This window comes from Jaculus jaculus, chromosome 5, assembly GCF_020740685.1.
Source record: "Jaculus jaculus isolate mJacJac1 chromosome 5, mJacJac1.mat.Y.cur, whole genome shotgun sequence".
NCBI classification, from domain to species: domain Eukaryota; kingdom Metazoa; phylum Chordata; class Mammalia; order Rodentia; family Dipodidae; genus Jaculus; species Jaculus jaculus.
The window spans coordinates 169,003,392-169,023,761 of NC_059106.1; the positions used below are offsets into that span (position 1 = coordinate 169,003,392).

Consider the following 20,370-nt stretch of genomic DNA (forward strand, 5'->3'; position numbering starts at 1 on the left):
ATTTTCACAAACCCAAAATATTCCTCAGGGCTTTGAACTTTTTCTATTTCATTATAGTTTTATAACAGTGTTAATTACCTTATAATTTTATCGAAAAGTTCCATTTCTTACATTGTACTGCTTCTCTTCAAATATTTTTACTCTCTTGTGTTTTCTGAATATATTTAGTACTTTTGTTTGTTATTTTCAGGGAGGGTCTCGTTCCTGTAACCCAGGCTGACCTCATGGCTTCCTGAGTGCTCAGAGTAAAGGTGTATAGCACTATGCCTGGCATTAATATTTAGAATTTTAGTCCACTCACACCCTGGGAGCTTTTTTTCCCTCCTCCCTGAGGTAGGGTTTCACTATAGTCCAGGTTGACTTGGAATTCAGTATGTAATATCAGGTGGTTTTGAACTCAAGTGATCCTTGTACCTCTGCCTTCAGAGTGCTGGGATTAAAGGCATGTGCCACCATGTCTGGCTGTGATACCGTCCCCCCCCCCCCGTTTTTTTTTTTGGCTTTTTGAGGTATGGACTCACCCTAGCCCAGGCTGACCTGGAATTCAGTCTCAGGCTGGCCTCGAACTCTCGGCGTTCCTCCCACCTCTGCCTCCCGAGTGCTGGGATTGAAGGTGTGCGCCACCACACCCAGTGAGTTTTTTTTTAAATTATTATTTCATTTTAATTTTTTTTTAGGCAAGCCCAACAGTCTGCTTTTTTATTTTGCCCCTGGGTTTTCAAGGTAGGCTGACCTCTAATTCAGTCACTTTGTAGTCTCAGCATGACCTTGAGAGCTCACAGTGACCCTCCTACCTCTTGTCTCCCAAGTGTTGGGATAAAAGGTGTGCGCCACCATGCCTGTTGTCCTCTTCTTTTCCCCCCAAGGTAGGGTTTGGCTGTAGCCAGGCTGACCTGGAACTCACTCTGTAGTGTCAGGGTGGCCTCAGACTCATGGCGATCCCCCTACCTCTGCCTCCCGAGTACTGGGATTAAAGGCGTGCGCCACCACGCCTGGCATCGGTCTTCCTTTTTTAACCCCCCTTTTTTAATATGAGAGAGTTGGTGCACCAGGGCCTCCAGCCACTACAATGGAACTCCAGACACGTGTGCCTCCTTGTGCACTTCCGTCACTGCTTGCCTGGCTTACGTGGGACCTGGTGAGTCAAACATGAGTCCCTTAGGCTTTGCAGGCAAGCTTCTTAACTGCTAAGCCATGTTTCCAGCCAATATTCAGATTTTTGTTTTGTTTTTTTATTTTTTTTGGTTTGTTTATTATAGAGGAAGAGAGAGAAAGACAGTGAGAATGGGTATGCCACAGCCTTCAGCCACTATAATCGAACTCCAGATGCATGTGCTACCTTGTGCATCTGGATTACGTGTATCCTGGGGAATTGAACTTCATCCTTTGGTTTCACAGGCAAATGCCTTAACCGCTAAGCCATCTCTTCAGCCCCTATTCAGATTTTTAAATGGAGGTTAAAACAGTTTCATACATGTCTTTATTTTTATTTTTATTTTGAGGGGGTTATGTTCACTGTAAGGTCTCAATCTATCTCAGGCTGACCTGGAATTCACTATGTAGTCTCAAAGTGTTCTTGAACTCACAGTGATCCTCCTACCTCTGCTTCCTGAGTGCTGGGATTAAAGGTGTGCACCATTACACCTGGCATACATATCATTTTTTAAATATACTTTTTTATTGACAACTTCCATAATTGTAAACAATATCCCAGGGTAATTCCCTCCCTCCTCCCACTTTCCCCTTTGAAACTCTACTCTCCATCATATCCCCTCCCCCTTGCAATCAGTCTCTCTCTTATTTTGATATCATGATCTTTTCTTCCTATTATGATGGTCTTGTGTAGGTAGTGTCAGGTACATTTTTGATTCTTCTTAAAAATAGTTTTATTTTGGCCTGGATATCCATGACCTCACAGTGCCAGGACTCCCTACACAAGACCATTAATAATAGGAGGACATGATGACATCAAAATCAAAGAGGCTGAGAAAGGGAGGGGATCTGATGGAGAGTAGAAATGTGTAGGGGGAAAATTATCATGGTTTATTATCTACAATTTAGGAAGCTGTCAATAATAAAAAATTTAAAAAGAATGAGGTGAAGGGATATGACGGAGAGTGGAGTTATGAAGGGGAAAGTGAGGTGGTGGGTGGAATTATTATGGTTTCTTGTCTATAATTATCGCAGTTCTTAATGAAAAATAAATAAAAAATTAGAAAAGTTGTTTTATTTTAATTTTTATATTGATGGCTTCCATATTTATGCAAAATAAAGCATAATTCTCTTCCTACCTCCCTTTTCCCCCTCACAGTTCTACCATCCATCATATCTCCTCCCTCCCTCTCTCTGTGTCTTTTTCCATATATTATGAAGATCTTGTGTTGGTAGTGCCAAGCTTGCATGCTCTCTCCCCAATAAATACATAAGTAAAATATTAAAAATTTTTTGTTCATTTTTATTTATTTATTTGAGAGTGACAGAGAGAGAGAGAGAGAGAGAGAGAGAGAGAATGGGCACTCCAGGTCTTCCAGCCACTACAAACGAACTCCAGATACATGCGACCCCTTGTTCATTGAATCGAGCCTTGGACTGGGGTCCTTAGGTTTCACAGGCAAGTACTTAACCACTAAGCCATCTCTCCAGCCCCGTAAATGTTTTATTTAAAAATCACTTTTTATCTAATTGAGGTAAGTCTTTTGTTGAGTTAAATAAACAATATACATTGTTGCTTATGCAAATTACAGTGAAATTGAATTAATAATGGAATCTAGTTTCAATTTACAGTAAGTATATGAAGTCTTCTTTATGGATGCAGTAATACCAGTATATCACTTTATAGTTGAAACTTCCAAATAACTGATTCTGTAATTGGTGTTAGTAAGGAATGTTCAGTGTATGTAAATGTCTCTTCAGGTTGGTCCAACAGCAACACAAGCTATGCAAGAATTTCTTACTCGATTACAAGTACATCTCTCTTCAACATGTCCTCAGATTTTCAGTGAATTTTTGCTCAAGCTAATTCATATACTTTCAACAGAAAGGTAAATTTCAGTATGTATTTTTATGTTTGTCCTGTTAACTTGGAATCCTTTACTATTCTTTCCCATCATCTTAATTGGGAGTTCTATTTCAGAGCATGTAGGTCAAGACGATAGCTGTATATAAGGGGCTAGTGGTGTCTGTTCTTTTTCTTTTGTGAGCAGTCCTTGTGAAATACAAATGGTTTGGTTGCATAAGTCCTTGGGGATCAATACAGACTGTTTACATTGGCAGCGTTTGTGGGTATAAGAAACCAAAGCTGTGCTGGAGTGACAGCTCAAGGGTTAAGGCACTTGCCTGTGAAGCGTAAGGACCCATGTTGAATTCTCCAGGGCCTGTGTAAGCCAGATGCACAAGGTGGGGGGAGCATGTAAGGTCACACATGTACACAAGGAGGTGCACATGTCCGGAGTTAGATTATAGTGGCTAGAGTCCCTGAGAAACAAAGTGAAAAGAACAAAAAACTAAAACCAGTGCACATGCCATTAAAGTGAGTGCCTTTTATTATTACTATTTTTTTTTTTTTTTTCAAGGAAGTGTTTCACTTTGGCCCAGGCTGACCTATAATTCACTCTGTAGGCTCAAGGTGGCTTTGGTCTCACTTGGTCCTCCTGAGTGTGCTGAGTCTGCAGCAAGACCTGAGTCTGCCTCTGCTGAGATTAAAGGCATGCGCCTCCGCACCTGGCATGCCTTTTATTCTTACCTGTAGCTTCCAAACCGTTGAATTCTCCTACTTATTCCTTAGCGTTCTATTTAGAAAGGAAATCATTTTTTTGTTTGTAATAAAATGGAAGCAGTAACAGAAGACTTTGGAAAAGATTGAAGCCAACCTACCAAACCATTACTGATAATTTAGTTATTCGTTTTTTTTTTTTTTTTTTAAATGACTGGTCTTTTCTGTGTGTGTGTGGCGGGGGAGGTGGAGAGGGAGGGACCCAGGCAGTGTAATCGAACTCCAGAGAGGTGTGCCACCTAGTGTGCGTATGCAGCCTTGCGTGTCTGCCTCCCCTTGTGTCTGGCTTATGTGAGGCCTAGAGAGTTAAACATGGGTCCTTAGTCTTTATAGGCAGTCGACTTAAAATTCTACACCATCTTCTAGCCCTGAAGATTTAGTAATTCTTCTTGAAGTTTCCTGTTCTTTTTTCTTTTTTTCCCCTTTGGCAAGGAGTAGGGTTTTATCCCAAGTAGCAGTGAGACCTATTACAATTTAATAGTCTTAAGACTGGAAACATGAAGTTCCCATACAGTGTTAAAAATTTAAAAAAGTTATTGACTCATTCATTTGAGAGAGAAAGAAAGAAGCAGACATACAGAGAAAATGGGTGCACGAGGGCCTCCAACCATTGCAAAGAAACTTCAGACACATGAGCCACCTGTATATCTGGCTTATATGGGTACTGGAGAATTGAACCTGAGTCCCCAGGCTTCATAGGCAAGCACCTTAACTGCTAAGCAGTCTCTCTAGTTCCCCTGTAGAAGGGGAAGAAGAGGCCTTTTATCTCCAAAATGTTGGGCCTTGCCGGAGAGGAGGATTAGCAAATGAAGGAAGGCAGCATTTTTGAAACTTACTTTGTAATTGCTTGTCTTGCTCCTGACCCATCCTCGGTGGGAGCTGCACGTCGCAGTAGTGTGTTGGGCTCTTGAGAGTCTCCATGAAGAGATTTGCAAGATCCTTTATTCCAGACTCTCATATGTGTGAAATCTGGGAAGACTTTCACAGAAGGGTAGCATCATTCTAGAACAAGAGACACAGTGGTAAGCAAGAAGAGGCCTGTGAGTGTGAGGCCATTCCTGAGTTTGACACGACACCAGGCATCTCTGAAACCATTTGGAGTTGGAGCTGTTGATAAGTTTCCTGTTCTGTCTTAACTATTTATGATTATTCAATTTTTAATCCTACTTCTACTTGTCACACTCTATCTTTACAGGGGTGCCTTCCAGACAGGCCAAGGACCTCTCGATGCCCAAGTGAAACTCTTAGAATTTACTCTGGAGCAAAACTTTGAAGTTGTCTCCGTCAGTACTATTTCGGCTGTGATAGAATCCGTCACCTTCTTAGTGCACCACTATATCACATGCGCAGACAAAGTCATGTCTCGAAGTGGATCAGATAGCTCTGTGGGCGCTCGAGCCTGCTTTGGGGGACTGTTTGCAAACCTCATTCGTCCAGGTGATGCAAAGGCAGTTTGTGGTGAAATGACAAGAGATCAGCTCATGTTTGATTTGTTAAAACTTGTTAACATTTTAGTGCAGCTGCCTCTCTCAGGCAATGGGGAGTACAGCGCAAGAGTGTCTTTGACCACCAACACAACCGATAGTGTTTCAGACGAAGAAAAAGTCTCAGGAGGCAAAGATGTCAATGGAAGCAGTACCAGTATTCCAGGATCTCCTGCATATGTTGCTGACTTAGTCTTAGCCAACCAACAGATTATGAGCCAGATTTTGTCTGCTTTAGGCCTGTGTAATAGCAGTGCCATGGCAATGATAATTGGTATGTATGAATTGTTAGACTTTCTCCTGGTACTAAACCTGTTTTTGTTTTACTTTGTGGTGTAAAATTACTTTATTGTAAGTTTCTTTGCAAGTTAGGTTATTAGTAAGTACTTTCATAGACTGGTATTACTTAAAATTATATATTGAAAATATTTTTTGTTTCAGCTTCAAAAAAACTGATAAAAACACAGTAACCTTTTCTTTCTTTCTTTCTTTTTTTTGAGGTAGGATTTCACTCTAGCCCAGGCTGACCTGGAATTAGCTAGTAGTCTCAGGGTGGCCTTGAACTCATGTCGATCCTCCTACCTCTGCCTCCCGATTGCTGGGATTAAAGGCATGCACCACCACACCCGGCAACAGTAACTTTTAAAGAAATAAAAAAATCAGGCTCAAATCAGGCACCATGAGTTATATGTACAACTCCCTAAGGATTTTGTCAAGAGCTCTTCAAAGGTCTTGTGTTAGAGATCAGAAAGATTTATGTATTTGCATTCACTTTCATGCTATGTATTTTTAAAATACTATTTATTTATTTGCAGGTAGAGAGGGGGAGAGAGAGAGAGAGAGAGAGAGAGAGAGAGAGAGAGAGAGAGAGGATGAGAATGGGTACACCAGCACCTTTTACCACTGCAGATGGGCTCCAGACATGTGCCACTTTGTGCATATTTCTTTACATCATTACTAGATACTAGAGAATGGAACCCTGGTCATTAGGCTTTGCAAGCAGTCACCTTTAACCACTGGGCCATGTCTCCAGTCCCTATGATACTTAATTTCATTATACATTTTAATAACACTTTTTGACTTTTGTACTTATCTGGAAACTAATAAATTGCACTAATGTTTTAAGATAATTACACTTTTATAAATTGATAGTCTATTTCTTTTTTTTTTTAATATTACATTAAAGGTTAAAGTAATGGCTTAGTGGTTAAGGCACTTGGCTGTGTGTCCTAAGGACCCGTTTCGACCCTCAAGTATCCACATTAGCACATGCACACACATCTAAAGTTTGTTTGCGGGGCTAGAAGCCCTGGTGCATCTGTGTTCTCTCTCTCTCAAACAAGCAAACATATTTAAAAATATACCTATTTATGAGTCTGAGTGGGATAGTGTATGTACACTCAAGGGGTACTTGCTATTGCAAACAGACTCCAGGTGCATGTGCCACCTTGTCCATTTGGCTCTTTATGGGTACTGGGGAGTTGAACCCAGGCTCCAGGATTTGTAAGCAATTGCCTTTAAATACTGAGCCATCTACCCAACCCCCATTTCCAATATATTTTTATGTTCTTACATATTTTTGATTAGATAGCATAGTACAAATTTGCATAGTTACAGCACTTGAATTCTTCTCTTTAGTCTTGGGTATGTGTGTAAATTCAGGTGTGCAGGTCAGAAGACAATCTCAGTGTTGGTCCTCATTTACAACATACCAGTGTCTGCTGTTGTGGAGCCCAGGCTCAGTGGCTGACAGCTCTTTCCACCTCCCTTCTCAGGGTGCATGTGTGTGCTGGTGTTACAGACACTCAGGCCGCATGTCTAGTCTTAGGTGGGTTTAGCTCTTCAGACTTAATTACACATTCCCTTTTCATTGTTAGTGATGCAAAGCTTCTGTACAGAGCGATGTCCCTTCAGTCATGTAAGATAGTGTTCTTCTTGAAAGCAACAGTAAGCATATCTCATTTAAGACGACACCAGAACATCATACTTTACCAGATGCTGCTGCAGTTAATTTCCAACGGTCCAACCTGTGCGTGACAGCTTCTGTGTGGAGGAAGGGAGAGGGCCAGGTTGGGAATGATGTCATCACTCTTAGGGCTTTTGGGAAAACTATCTTTAAGATTCTTTTTAAAATTATTGCTGCCTTTTATATGTGTAGTTAAAATATGTATAATCTTTTATTAAACTAGGAGCAAGTGGATTACATCTCACCAAACATGAAAACTTTCATGGTGGCTTAGATGCCATATCAGTTGGTGATGGATTATTTTCTATACTTACCACACTGAGTAAGAAAGCTTCCACAGTCCACATGATGCTGCAGCCAATTTTAACCTACATGGCCTGTGGATATATGGGCAGACAGGTACGTGTAAATGAGTATCAGCTGTGGGAATTAAATAGGTTTCTGGTAGAGAATTATATTTAGGGCACTGACAAATCAAGAGTTGATAATAAACTTGGTGTGGTGGCGCTCACCTTTAATTCTAGCACTTGGGAGGCAAAGGTGGGAAAATCGCTGTGAGTTTTAGGTAACCCTAAGACTATATGGTTAATTCCAGGTCTCGAGTGAGACCCTACCTCTCTCACATAAAATAAATAAAAATAAAATATTACAAATAAAAAAGGGTTGGAGAGATGGATTAGTGGTTAAGGTATTTGTCTGCAAAGACAAAAGACCCTGGTTTGGTTCCCCAGAACCCATGTAATCCAGATACAGAAGGGGCGCATGTGTTTGGAATTTGTTTGCAGTGGGTGGAGGCCCTGGTGTGCCCATTCCCTCTTTGTCCCTGCCCCTTTCTCTCTCTCTCTCTCTCAAATAAATAAGGAAGTAAATAAGTCAAATATACTTAAAAAAAAAAATTAGGCTGGGCAGAAGCAAAGGCAGGAGGATAATTATGAGTTCAAGACTACATATGAATTCCAGGTCAGTCTGGGCTAAAGTGAGACCCTACCTCAGAAAACCAAAAGAAAAAAAAAAGTTGATATCACTTACTACAAATAAAACTAGAAGCAGATAAGAAATATGGATTTTTATTAGTTTAATAGACCCTACCTCAGAGAACCAAAAGAAAAAAAAAAGTTGATATCACTTATTACAAATAAAACTAGAAGCAGATAAGAAATATGGATTTTTATTAGTTTAATAGGAGTTGAAGAGTGAAATGACCACTCTGATACAAAGATATTTGTTATGTTTTTAAGTTTTAGATTATTTTGCCGTCCTTGGAAATTTATTAGTTTTCCTTCTTCCTAAAAATAGCACACTTGGTTACCACAGTGTTCTGGGTAGATGCTGCAGCAGACAAGTTAGTAGGATCATTTGTCAAGCTGCTGCCCTTGCATGCTTGACTTTTTTGTTAAAAGTTACTAGCATAATTTAAAATATTTTTTTGTTTTGTTTGTTGAGGTAGGATCTCACTCTTGTCCTGGATGATCTAAATTCACTGTTTAGTCTCAAGGCTGGCCTTGCACTACCTGTTTTTCCTACCTCTGTCATCCGAGTGTTGGCATTAAATGTGTGTGCCACCATGCCCGACAGAACACTAGCCAGATTGTGCACACCAGGTCTTTCAGTCACTGCAAGTGAACTCCAGATGTGTGTGGCGCGTTGTACATCTGCTCCACGTGGGTACTGAGGACTGACTTCCAGCTAGGCTTTGTAGGCAAGTGCCTTGACCCTGAGCAATCTCAGTGAGTGTGGCTGGTAAAGGTGAGCACCACCATAAGCAGCTTTTTAATTAAGTAGTAGTATTATTGTTACTATAATTCATTTGGCATTTCGAGGTAGGGTCTCACTCTAGCCCAGGCTGACCTGGAATTCACTGTGTTGTCTCAGGGTGGCCTTGAAGTGATAGCATTCCTCCTACTTCTTCTTCCTAAGTGCTGGGATTAAAGGTGAGTGCCACTACACCCAGCCCTTATGAAGAGTTTTACTTGCCAATATATAAATGATATTTTCTTCTTTTTTTTTTTTTTTTTTTTTTTGGTTTTTCGAGGTTGGGTCTCACACTAGCCCAGGCTGACCTGGAATTGACTATGCAATCTCAGGGTGGTCTCAAACTCACGGCAATCCACCTACCTTTGCCTCCCAAGTGCTGGGATCAAAGGCGTGCACCACCACACCAGCTTATAAATAAAAGTTTCTAAAATATGCATTAAACACACATACACACACATGTACTTGGATAATTGCTGTTTAATAAGATCACCTCTCCAGTGCCATTAGTGTGTAGTCAAGAAAAAAATAAAATCATAATTGTAGATGATGTTAGGTGCTTGAGTATGTGCCATTTCAGAGAGGAAGTAGTTATCTTACATGCTGATTCAGTTATGATTATATATTTTGTCAGTCATCTTGTATTTAGTGTTAATTAATCAGAATTAATTATACAGGCATATGGCATTCATTAAGAATTGTAGTTGTCCTAATTCACAGGAAGGCATAAACTCACAATTTATGTGTTTATTTTTTAGGGTTCGCTTGCTACTTGCCAGTTATCTGAACCATTATTGTGGTTCATTCTGAGAGTTCTGGATACTAGTGATGCCTTGAAAGCCTTTCATGACATGGGTAAGAGAAATCCCCACGCTGCCGCTTCAGCCTGACCCCCAGGCACTCACGATGTGCTGGTGCACAGTCACCTGCGAAAGCTCACAGTGGGCCTCAGCCGTCTCTCCTGAGGGGTTTTCATGTAGTGTTCTTTGCAATCTCAGGTGGAGTTCAGCTCATTTGCAACAATATGGTTACTAGCACAAGGGCTATTGTGAATACTGCTCGAAGTATGGTATCAACTATTATGAAGTTTCTTGATTGTGGTCCCAACAAAGCTGTTGACAGCAGCTTGAAAACAAGAATCCTAGCTTCTGAGCCTGACAATTCAGAAGGGATCCATAACTTTGCACCGCTTGGTAAGAAAACCGTTACTGCGTCCTATTACTATGAATTAACTTAGTCTGTTAGATAAGAAATATAAAATATAATTGATGAGCCGGGCATAGTGGCGCACACCTTTGATCTCAGCACTTGGGAGGCAGAGGTAGGAGGATTGCTGTGAGTTCAAGGCCACCCTGAGACTCCACGGTGAATTCCAGGTCAGCCTGGGCTAGAGTGAGACCCTACCTCGAAAAACCAAAAAAAAAAAAAGAAATGTAATTGATGAGCTGGAGGGACTGCTTAGTGGTTAAAGCGTTTGCCTGCAAAGCCAAAGCACTCAGGTTTGATTCCCCAGGACCCACGTTAGCCAGATGCACAAGGGGTCACATGCATCTGGAGTTTGTTTGCAGTGCCTGGAGGCCCTTGCACACCCATTCATTCTCATTCTCATTCCCCCCCCCTCTGTCAAATAAATAAACAAAAATTAAATATTTTTAAAAAGAAATGTAATTGATGTTCATTGATAATGTAATATATAAACAGTTGATTTTAAATATTTATATTTACTTGTAAGTAAGGAGGGAGGGAGAAAGGGAGGAGATGGGGAGATAAAGTGAGAGGCAGAGAGTGGACATGGTATTGCCTCTTGCTGATGCAAAACGAATTGCAGATGTATGCGTCATTTTATGCATTGGCTTTTATGTGGGTACTGGGGAATTGAACTTGAGCCACATCCCTAGCCCAGCAATTAATTTTAAAAACTGTGAGATGCTAAAACATTCTGCTGATTTGAAAGAAGGCTTTAAAAAAATGAGCTGGGTGTGGTGGCGCATGCCTTTAATCCTAGCCCTTGGAATTAGTTTGTGCCTAGCCTGGACCTACAGAGTGAGTTCCAGGTCAGTCTGGGCCAGAGTGATGTGGGGGGGGGGGGGGGGATGCTTCTTTCCATTTTCAAAAGCATAGTTTATGAAACTATGAAACTTTTATGTCAGTTTTCCCATTAAATGTTAATCAGTGCTACTGTTTTTACAAACAACATTTTAATTTAGATATTTGCTGCGCTCTACAGTCTGTAGTTTCTGTCATATTTTGCTTTTTATTTTATTTTTTTTTCTTTTTTAAATAGTTTTATTTTTATTTATTTGACAGAGAGAAAGAGGCAGAGAGAGAATAGGCATGCTAGGGCCTCCAACCACTACAAATGAACTCCAGACGCATGTGCCACCTTGTGCATCTGGCTTATGTGGGTACTGGGGAATCGAACTGAGGTTCTTTGGCTTTGTAGGCAAGTGCTTTAACCGCTAAGCCATCGCCCCAGCCCGCTTTTTATTTTTTTTAAATAATTTATTTTTATTTATTTGAGAGAGAGACAAAAAGAGACATAGTAGAGAGAGATAGAGTATACCCATGTGCACACGCCAGGGCCTCCAGCCACTGCAAACAAACTAGATGTATGTCCCACCTTGTGCATCTTGGTTTATGTGGGTACTGGGGAATTGAACTCTGTGATCCTTTGGCTTTGTAGGCAAGTGCATTAACCACTAAGTCTTCTCTTCAGTCCAAAATTTATCATTTTTGTAATTTGACCAGTTGTTAATACTTTATTGAGTGGCCATATTTTATGCAGTACCATGTCTTGCAGGTACCATCACATCTAGTAGCCCTACAGCTCAACCAGCCGAGGTGCTTCTGCAAGCCACACCGCCCCACCGCCGGGCGCGCTCCGCTGCTTGGTCTTACATCTTCCTGCCTGAGGAGGCCTGGTGTGACCTTACCATTCACCTTCCGGCAGCAGTGCTCCTTAAGGAGATCCACATCCAGCCTCACCTTGCATCTCTTGCAAGTGAGTACTGTTAAGCATCATGAGAATAAAAGAAAACAGAGTTGGAAGTGAGAAGGATTGTTTAGCAAACAGGAATGTATTTCATGGTTGTGTAAGTTTTAAACATAAAAAAATAGAGAGAGACACATATGTACACATGCACATACCTCTAACCACTACAGATGATCATCACATGAACCTCGGTCCCTTGGCTTTGCAGGCATGCACTGTAAGCACTTAGCCACATCTCCAGCCTGCATGGGTCACTTTTTACATCTGGTTTTATGTGGGTGTGTGGGAATTGCACCCAGGCCAATAGACTTTGCAAGCAAGCATCCTTTTTCCCTTTTTTAAAAAAATTTTTTTTGAAGTAGTGTCCATGCTGCCATGGAATTCACTATGTAGTCTGAGGGTGGTCTTGAACTCATGGTGATCCTCCTTCCTACTTCTGCCTCACAAGTGCTGGGATTGAAGGCTTGCACCATCACTCCCAGCTCAAGAATTTTTTATTGCTAATTTGAATATTTATTATTCATTCATTAGATAGAGAGTGGCAGAGAGAATGGGAGAGCCAGGTCCTCTAGCCACTGCAAATGAACTTTGTTCACATGTGCCCCCTTTTGCATCTGGTTTACATGGGTAGTGGGGAATCAAACCTGGGTCCTTAGGCTTCATAGGCAGGCTTGTTAACCACTATGCCATCTCTCCAACCCCATTTTGAACATTTAACTGTGGTTTTCCAGTATAATTTACATTTATTCCAATTTAATTTGTTATATGATATTGATAAAATTATTCACTGAATATGTGATATATATATATATATATATATATATACACACACACACACATACATACATACATACATACATACATACATACATATTCATTCATTCAGAGAGAGAATGAATAGGGGTGCTCCAGAACCTCTTCCCATTGTAAGTGAACTCCACATGCATGTAGTGCAGTGAGCACCTGGCTTCATGTGTGTTCTGGCTAATGAAATTCTATTGTCAGGCTTTGTAATCAAGCACCTTTACCTGCTAAGCCATATCTCCAGCCCTGAATAAATAAATAGATATCTATGTTGATCTCCTTCTCCCTTGTGCTGGTATCTGGTTCATCAGGAAAACAGCACCCTTGCTTGTTTCGCCAGTTTTCCTTAGTTTTAGCTGGAGCTCTTTTGAGGTATGATGGGGTGGCTCTCTCCTTAGGATCTGTATCTGTCTTTCTTTCCCTGGGATTTGCAGTGCAGCTAGGTGGTTGCCATCTTGGCCAAAAGTCCTCTCCCTGAATATATTTGATTATAACTTTTTTTTTTAAGGTAAGGTCTCACTCTAGCCCAGGGTAACCTGGAATTCACTGTGTATTCTTAGGGTGGCCTTGAACTCACAGTGATCCTCCTACCTCTGCCTCCCAGTGTTGGGATTAAAGGTGTGCGCCACTATGCCTGGCTTCATTTTTGTTTTTATTTTTGAATTTTTTGAGACAGGGTCTCAATATAGCCCAGGCTTTCCTCAAGCTCACTATTCCAGGCTGCCTTTGATCTCATGATGATCTCCCACCTCAGCTTTCTGAGTTCTGGAATTGGCATTGGCCACCATACCTGGTCTATTATTGTTCGTTCATTCATTCATAGATAGATAGATAGATAGATAGATAGATAGATAGATAGATAGATAAATTGATTGATTGATTTTTTTTTTTGTGAGAGAGAAAGAGCCAGCACACCAGGGCATTCTGCCACTGTATACTAACTTCAGATGCGTGCGCCCCCTTGTGCATCTTGCTTATGTGGTTCTTGGAGAATCAAACCAGGATCCTTTGGCTTTGCAGGCAAGCACCTTAACCTCAAAGCCATCCCTCCAGCCCCTGGTCTATTATAGTTTTTGAAGTAAATCAAACAATAAATAGAAAATCGTTTGTGTAGATTAAGTGGAGCAGGAACCCTTTTTAAAAAGAATTTTAAAATATGTTGTATTTATTTATTTGAGAGAGTGATGAAGCTTAAGAATGGGCATACCAGACCCTCTAGCCACTGCAAACTCCAGATGCATGAGCCAATATGTTCATCTGGTTTATATGGGTTCTGGGGAATTGAACCTGGGTTCATAGACTTGTAAGCAAATGCCCTAACCAATCAACCATCTATCTCTCCAGCCACTGTTGAGAAAGTTTATAGATTTTCATCATATTTAGAAGACTGTTATACCCGAATTAATTATGGAATCTATAATATTAGATAATAAAATACAATTAATATAAAGTTCTAGGTAAACATTGTGGCCCATGCCTGTAATTCCCTCAGTTGTAAGGCAGAGGCAAGACATTGACAGTTGAGGTCAACCCCAACCTTCAGAGTGAGACCATGTCTATACAAAGCAAAATGAACCTAAATGAAATGGAAAGAAAATAGGCTAATACATTGTTTTACTGGGCCGTAAAATAACTATTGTAAAAGGTGTTACTCATGGGGGATTGGTGGTGCTGGCTTATTGGTTAAAGGTGTTTGCTTGCTGGTGGCCTGATGTCATGATACAGCTTAGGGGTAGGGTACTCTTCTATAGGGTTAGGGTTTATCCCCTTGTACTTCCAGGAAAGAAGAGAGTACAGCAGTATAAGTTTGGGAAGAGTACATAATGAGAAAGCTTTATTTATAAGGAGAAGGCTTCTTGTAAATACTGACTTCTAAGATAGGAAACAGTGTATTGGGAGAGCAGATGCCTTAGATGTTATTTCAACTAATTTTCTATTATTTGCAGATGACATGATTCTATACATAAAGGACCCTAAAAACTCTACTAGCAAACTGTTAGAGCTGATAAAAACCTACAGCCATGTAGCAGGGTACAAAATAAATACACAGAAATCAGTAGCCTTCATATATGCTAACAACAAACACACAGATGATTGTGTAGTCTCAGGGTGGCTTTGAACTCATGATGATCCACCTACCTCCTCTTCCCAGGTGCTGGGATTAAAGGCATGTGCCACCATTCCTGGCTTGTTTTTAATTTTTTAAATTTCTATTTACTTTTTTTGAGAATGACAGAGTGAAAGAGGTAGACAGAGAGAGAGGGGGAGGGAGAGAAAGGGCATGCCAGGGCATCCAGCCTCTGCAAACGAACTGCAGACATGTGCATCCCCTTGTTTTTTTGCTTTAAATTTTTAAAAAATTTTTATTTATTTATTATTATTTATTTATTTATTGGAGAGCAACAGACAGAGAAAGAGGCAGAGAAAGAGAGAGAATGGGCGTGCCCAGGCCTCCAGTCACTGCAAATGAACTCCAGACATGAGCGCTCCCTTGTGCATATGCTAATGTGGGTCCTAGGCAATCGAGCCTCGAACCAGAGTCCTTAGGCTTCAAGTGCTTAACTGCCAAGCCATCTCTCCAGCCCCCCTTTTAGTTTTTTTTTTATTGACAACTTCCATAATCATAGACAGTAAACTTCCCCCCTTAACTTCTTATAATATGTCTTTTCACGTAAAATATGGTTAATATATTCTGTAAATGTTTGGATGACTAAGTTTGAAATTGCAGTTACTTTAAAACAGGTCATCTCACCTGTTAACCCGGTGCAATCCCGTATTGTTGAGAGGTCTCCTTAGAACAGCAACAACACAATGGCAGGTTTGTTGGGTTTCTTCTCCTGAGGTGTATCAACTGTGTGTAATTTAACACCTTCAGTTACTCTTTCTTTTGTGAATATTCTAATCAGTTGTTTTTTAAAATTTACTGTGGCTGGGAGCAGTGCCACATGCCTTTAATCCACCACTCTTGAGGCAGAGGTAGGAGGATCGCTGTGAGTTTGAGGCCACCCTGAGACTACATAGTGAATTCCAGGTCAGCCTGAGCTAGAGTGAGACTCTTACCTCAAATAACAAAAACAAAACAACAACAAAAAATTACATCAAATATTTTTGAGAGAAATTTCTAAAATTAGTTATAATGAGTGTTATTGATTTGACTTGCTTTGTTCTCACGAGGTTTCATAGTGAGAGGACCGCTGTGTTACTGGACTTTCTATCAGCCATTAACATCCATTTGACTTTTTTTGTTGCTGTTGCTAAATTTTGTCTTCGTATAGCATGCCCCTCATCAGTTTCAGTTGAAGTCAGCGCAGATGGGGTGAATATGCTTCCTTTGTCCACTCCTGTTGTCACCAGCGGTCTCACGTACATAAAAATCCAGCTGGTCAGGGCTGAAGTAGCTTCTGCTGTCTGCCTCCGACTGCACCGTCCTCGGGACGCCAGCACGCTAGGCCTGTCGCAGATTAAGTTACTGGGGCTCACTGCTTTCGGCACCACTTCTTCAGCAACAGTTAACAATCCCTTTCTTCCGTCTGAAGATCAGGTATCCAAAACAAGGTACGTTGTACTTCATTACTCATCCTGCGATTTCCTTCTATTTATGGTCATAGGAAGTCTTATGTGTCATAGGGCTTCAAAATAATACCCAGTTTTGTTAAGCATTAAGTGATAATTTTGTGGAAGAAATGCAGTAAGACATTAAATTGAGATTTAGGCCAGGTGTGTTGATGCTCACCTTTAATCTCAGCACTCGGGAGGCAGAGGTAGGAGGATCATGGAGAGTTCAAGGCCACCCTGAGACTACATAGTGAGTTCCAGGTCAGCCTGGGCTAGAATGAGACCCTACCTCTAAACACCCCACGCCCTTCCCCCCTTGCCCAAGATCTTGAGGTTTATGTGGGGTTTTAGTCTTTGAGTTGGCACACAGTTTGGTGTAAGTTCCAGTGTTTTGTATCAGATCCATGTTACAGGTATTTCCAGATACCCATCAACAGAGGATAAGTGAACCACAATAGCTCACAACACACAGCAAGCCTAGTATTACATGGTAATTCCTAAATGCCAATTACTGAAAATATTGTTTATTACTCAAACCCACAAAGGACTAGAGATCTCTAATCCAAATCTACTGATGCATTTTAAGCTCGAATATTATATATATTGATTGGCTGCATTGAAAATTTTGCAAACTAAAATGTTTAGGGTTTATTTTTGTTTCTGTGTTTGTATGTATGTGTGTGTGTATGTATGTATGTATGTTTTATGATTTATTTATGTGTGCTCACGTTTGTGTGGGTGAGTGGGTTAGGATTTGTACCCCATTCTCTTGCTGCTGCTAGTAAATGCCTGTCCAGCTTCATGTGGGTTGCTGGGAAGTTGAACCTGCCCTGGCAGGTCTTAGAAGCAAGTATATCCAACCACTGAGCAATCTCCCCAACCCTTGATCTTTAAAAATATTTTATTTTTTATTTGTTAGTTAGAGAAAATGGGCATACCAGGGCCTCCAACCACTGCAAATGAACTCCAGATGCATGTGCCACAATGTACCTCTGGCTTACAGGTGTTCTCGGCAATCGATTCCAAGTTCTTAGGCTTCATAGGCAAGTGTCTAAACCACTAAGTTATCTTTCCAGTCTCTGATTTTGTTTTTAAAGCAAGTAAATAGTTCCTAAGTGGTATGAGCACTTAGGTATTTAAAAGTATCCACTGTCACTGCAGGCTGGGATGGATGGTTTAGTAGATTAAGTGCTTGCTTTGCTTACAAAGTTTCCCAGCCCAGTTGAATCCCCAGATGTGTGCATCACTCTGGATTAGCATTCATTTGCACAGCAGGACAGCCCTGCCTGAGTGCACGTACACATGCCAGGAAAGAAGTAAAGACTTTTTTTTTTTGTTTTGGTGTTTTTTCTTGAAGTAGGTCTCCCTCCAGCCCAGGCTCACCTGGAATTCACCCCGTAGTCCCAGAATGGCCTGAAACTAACCCTTACCCTCTTTCCTCTGTCTCCTAAGTGCTGGGATTAACGGCATGTGCCACCATGCCCAGCTTCCATAAATAATTTCTTTAAGCCAAATTTTGTTTCAGTCGTGGAATAATTTGAAGTGTTTATATTTACTGTACAAGTGATTGTGTGGTGTCTATTTCAGTATCGGCTGGCTGCGGTTGCTGCATCACTGCCTCACGCACATAAGTGACCTGGAAGGGATGATGGCCAGCGCAGCAGCACCGACCGCCAATCTGCTGCAGACGTGTGCTGCTTTACTGATGTCGCCGTACTGTGGGATGCACTCACCCAACATCGAAGTTGTGCTTGTGAAGATAGGACTGCAGTCCACTAGAATTGGCCTGAAGCTCATAGACATTCTCCTGAGAAATTGTGCGGCCTCAGGCAGTGATCCTACAGGTGACAGTTAACTTTTAAATATTTTTATTTATTTCTTTGCAAGCAGAGAGAGATGGCAGACCCAGAGAGAATGGGTGAATCAGGGCTTCTGGCTGCTGGAAACAAACTGTAGATGCATGTGCTACTTTGTACATCCAGCTTTACATGGGCACTGGGGACTCGAACCTAGGTTAGGTTTTCTTAAAAGCATCTTAACCACTGAGCAGTTTTTCTAGATCTGCAAAGTTGAACTGTATTAACTTTGTCATTAACTTTCTGAGATTAATACCTTATCCCTTCATTACTTTCAGTTTGTTTTCTTTTATGAAAAACCTTTAAAATGTAATCAGATATTGTCATTTCATACACGCTTACTTAACCTTTTTTTAATTCTCTGTTTAAAGATTTGAATAGCCCTTTACTCTTTGGAAGACTGAATGGACTTTCTTCTGACTCCACAATAGATATTCTTTACCAGCTTGGGACAACTCAGGATCCTGGGACAAAAGACAGGTATATAATGACACTGTTTCTTTTCATCTGAAACAAGCTGTAGTGAATGCTATTTAGAATTCCCTGAGAGTCTTCATAAAAATTAAGGCAACTATTATACATTCTCCATCAACCTATACATTTTACATGGTGCAACTTTCAGATTTTCATGAATGTTAAGCATAAATTTTCATGTGATTGGACATATTATGTGCTCATTTGACCTCTAAGAGGATTCTTAACCATTATTGCTATTTATGACAGAGAGATGTGCCAGGACCTAGCTACTGAAAACAAACTCCAGATGCATGTACCATGTTGTACATTTGGCTTTACATGTGTCCTGGGGAATTAAACCTGAGAGAGGGAGTGAGAGTAAGAATGGATGTTCTAGGACCTCTAGTTACTGCAGACAGACTCCAGATGCATGCACCACTTTGTGCATTTGGCTTTATGTGTGTCCTGGGGAATCAAACCTGGGGCCTTAGGCTTCACAGGCATGCACCTTAACTGCTGAGCTATCCCTCCAGCCCTGTTTTTATTTTTATTTTTTTAAAACATTTTATTGTTATTTATTCAAAGAGGGGGAGAGAGAGAAAGAGAATGGGCACTCCAGGGCTTCCAGCCACTGTAAGCAAACTTCAGACGCATGTGCTACCTTGTGCATTTGGCTTATGTAGATCCTGGAGAATTGAACCTGGGTCTTTTGGTTTTGTAGGCAAGCACTTAAACCTCTAAGCCACCCCTCCAGCCCCCCCGTTTTTATTTTTAGTAGGGTTTTACTCTAGTTTCCACTGACCTGTTTGTGGTGGTGCACACCTTAAATCCACACTTAATCCCAGCACTCGGGAGGCAGAGGTTGGAGGATCATCATGAGTTTGAGGCCACCCTGAGACTCCATAATGAGTTCCAGGTCAGCCTGGACCAGAGTGACACCCTACCTTGAAAAACCAAAAAATAAATAAATAAATAAAATAGAAATCTTGGTGTATAAACTGAATTTGAAAGGATATGGTCTTGACAGTGAATTACACCTCACCTTTTGCTTTTAAACAATTGAACCATATTTATTTATAAAGTCTCAGCTCTCTGCTAATGATTCCAGTTTGGTCATGTTTTACTTGACCTAGCTTTCTGCATGTGGCCTGATGGCTGATGTCTTATATTTTGAGGACATTTTTTCTTGTCAGATCGGATGAAGGTGGACAAGCTGCTCCCTGGATTTCGTGCTTGTGCTGCAGGGACCTGGCCTACACTGTGTTCTGTGACATTCTGCCCACTTCATAGCTAGTTTTCAGTGTTGCAGATTTGTTTTGTGATGAAAGAAATTGAAAGAAGTTTGTATGCCTTGTTCTTCTAAATGTGCATGCATTTTAAGTAAGATAAAACATAAAATTTCGTATTTTCTAACCCATTAAAATTGGAAAGGTTAGTGGTCTGGGATGATGCCTCAACAGTTAAAGCTGCTTGCTTGCACAGCTTGCCAACCAGGTTTAGTTCCCAAGCCACCCACATATACTAGATATAAAATTAGACACAGTGTGTGGGGCATGTTGGTGCATGCTTTTAATTCTAGCAGGTGTATGGTCATGGTGAGTTGTAGGTCAGCCTGGGCTAGAGTGAAGACTCTACTCCCCAAAAGTGGGGGTTTGCAAGTGTTCATTTGTCATCCAAATTAAAAATAAATTGTTAAGGTTATTGGAAAACCAGAACCATCTTCTTTTTGGTTA

At 40.8% G+C, this 20,370-nt stretch overlaps 1 protein-coding gene across 4 annotated transcripts in view; it reads left to right on the forward strand.

Annotated features, from left to right (window-relative positions):
• Birc6 (baculoviral IAP repeat containing 6) overlaps positions 1-20,370 on the forward strand; it is a 202,419-nt gene that overhangs the window by 118,349 nt on the left and 63,700 nt on the right. For all 4 annotated transcript variants that reach the window (XM_045148971.1, XM_045148972.1, XM_045148973.1 and 1 more), the window contains exons 45-53: positions 2,914-3,041; positions 4,968-5,530; positions 7,446-7,621; positions 9,733-9,829; positions 9,973-10,167; positions 11,775-11,975; positions 16,046-16,325; positions 17,913-18,169; positions 18,553-18,661. In XM_045148971.1, the coding sequence (XP_045004906.1) occupies positions 2,914-3,041; positions 4,968-5,530; positions 7,446-7,621; positions 9,733-9,829; positions 9,973-10,167; positions 11,775-11,975; positions 16,046-16,325; positions 17,913-18,169; positions 18,553-18,661 (2,006 nt within the window). The remainder of the gene's footprint in view (positions 1-2,913; positions 3,042-4,967; positions 5,531-7,445; positions 7,622-9,732; positions 9,830-9,972; positions 10,168-11,774; positions 11,976-16,045; positions 16,326-17,912; positions 18,170-18,552; positions 18,662-20,370) is intronic.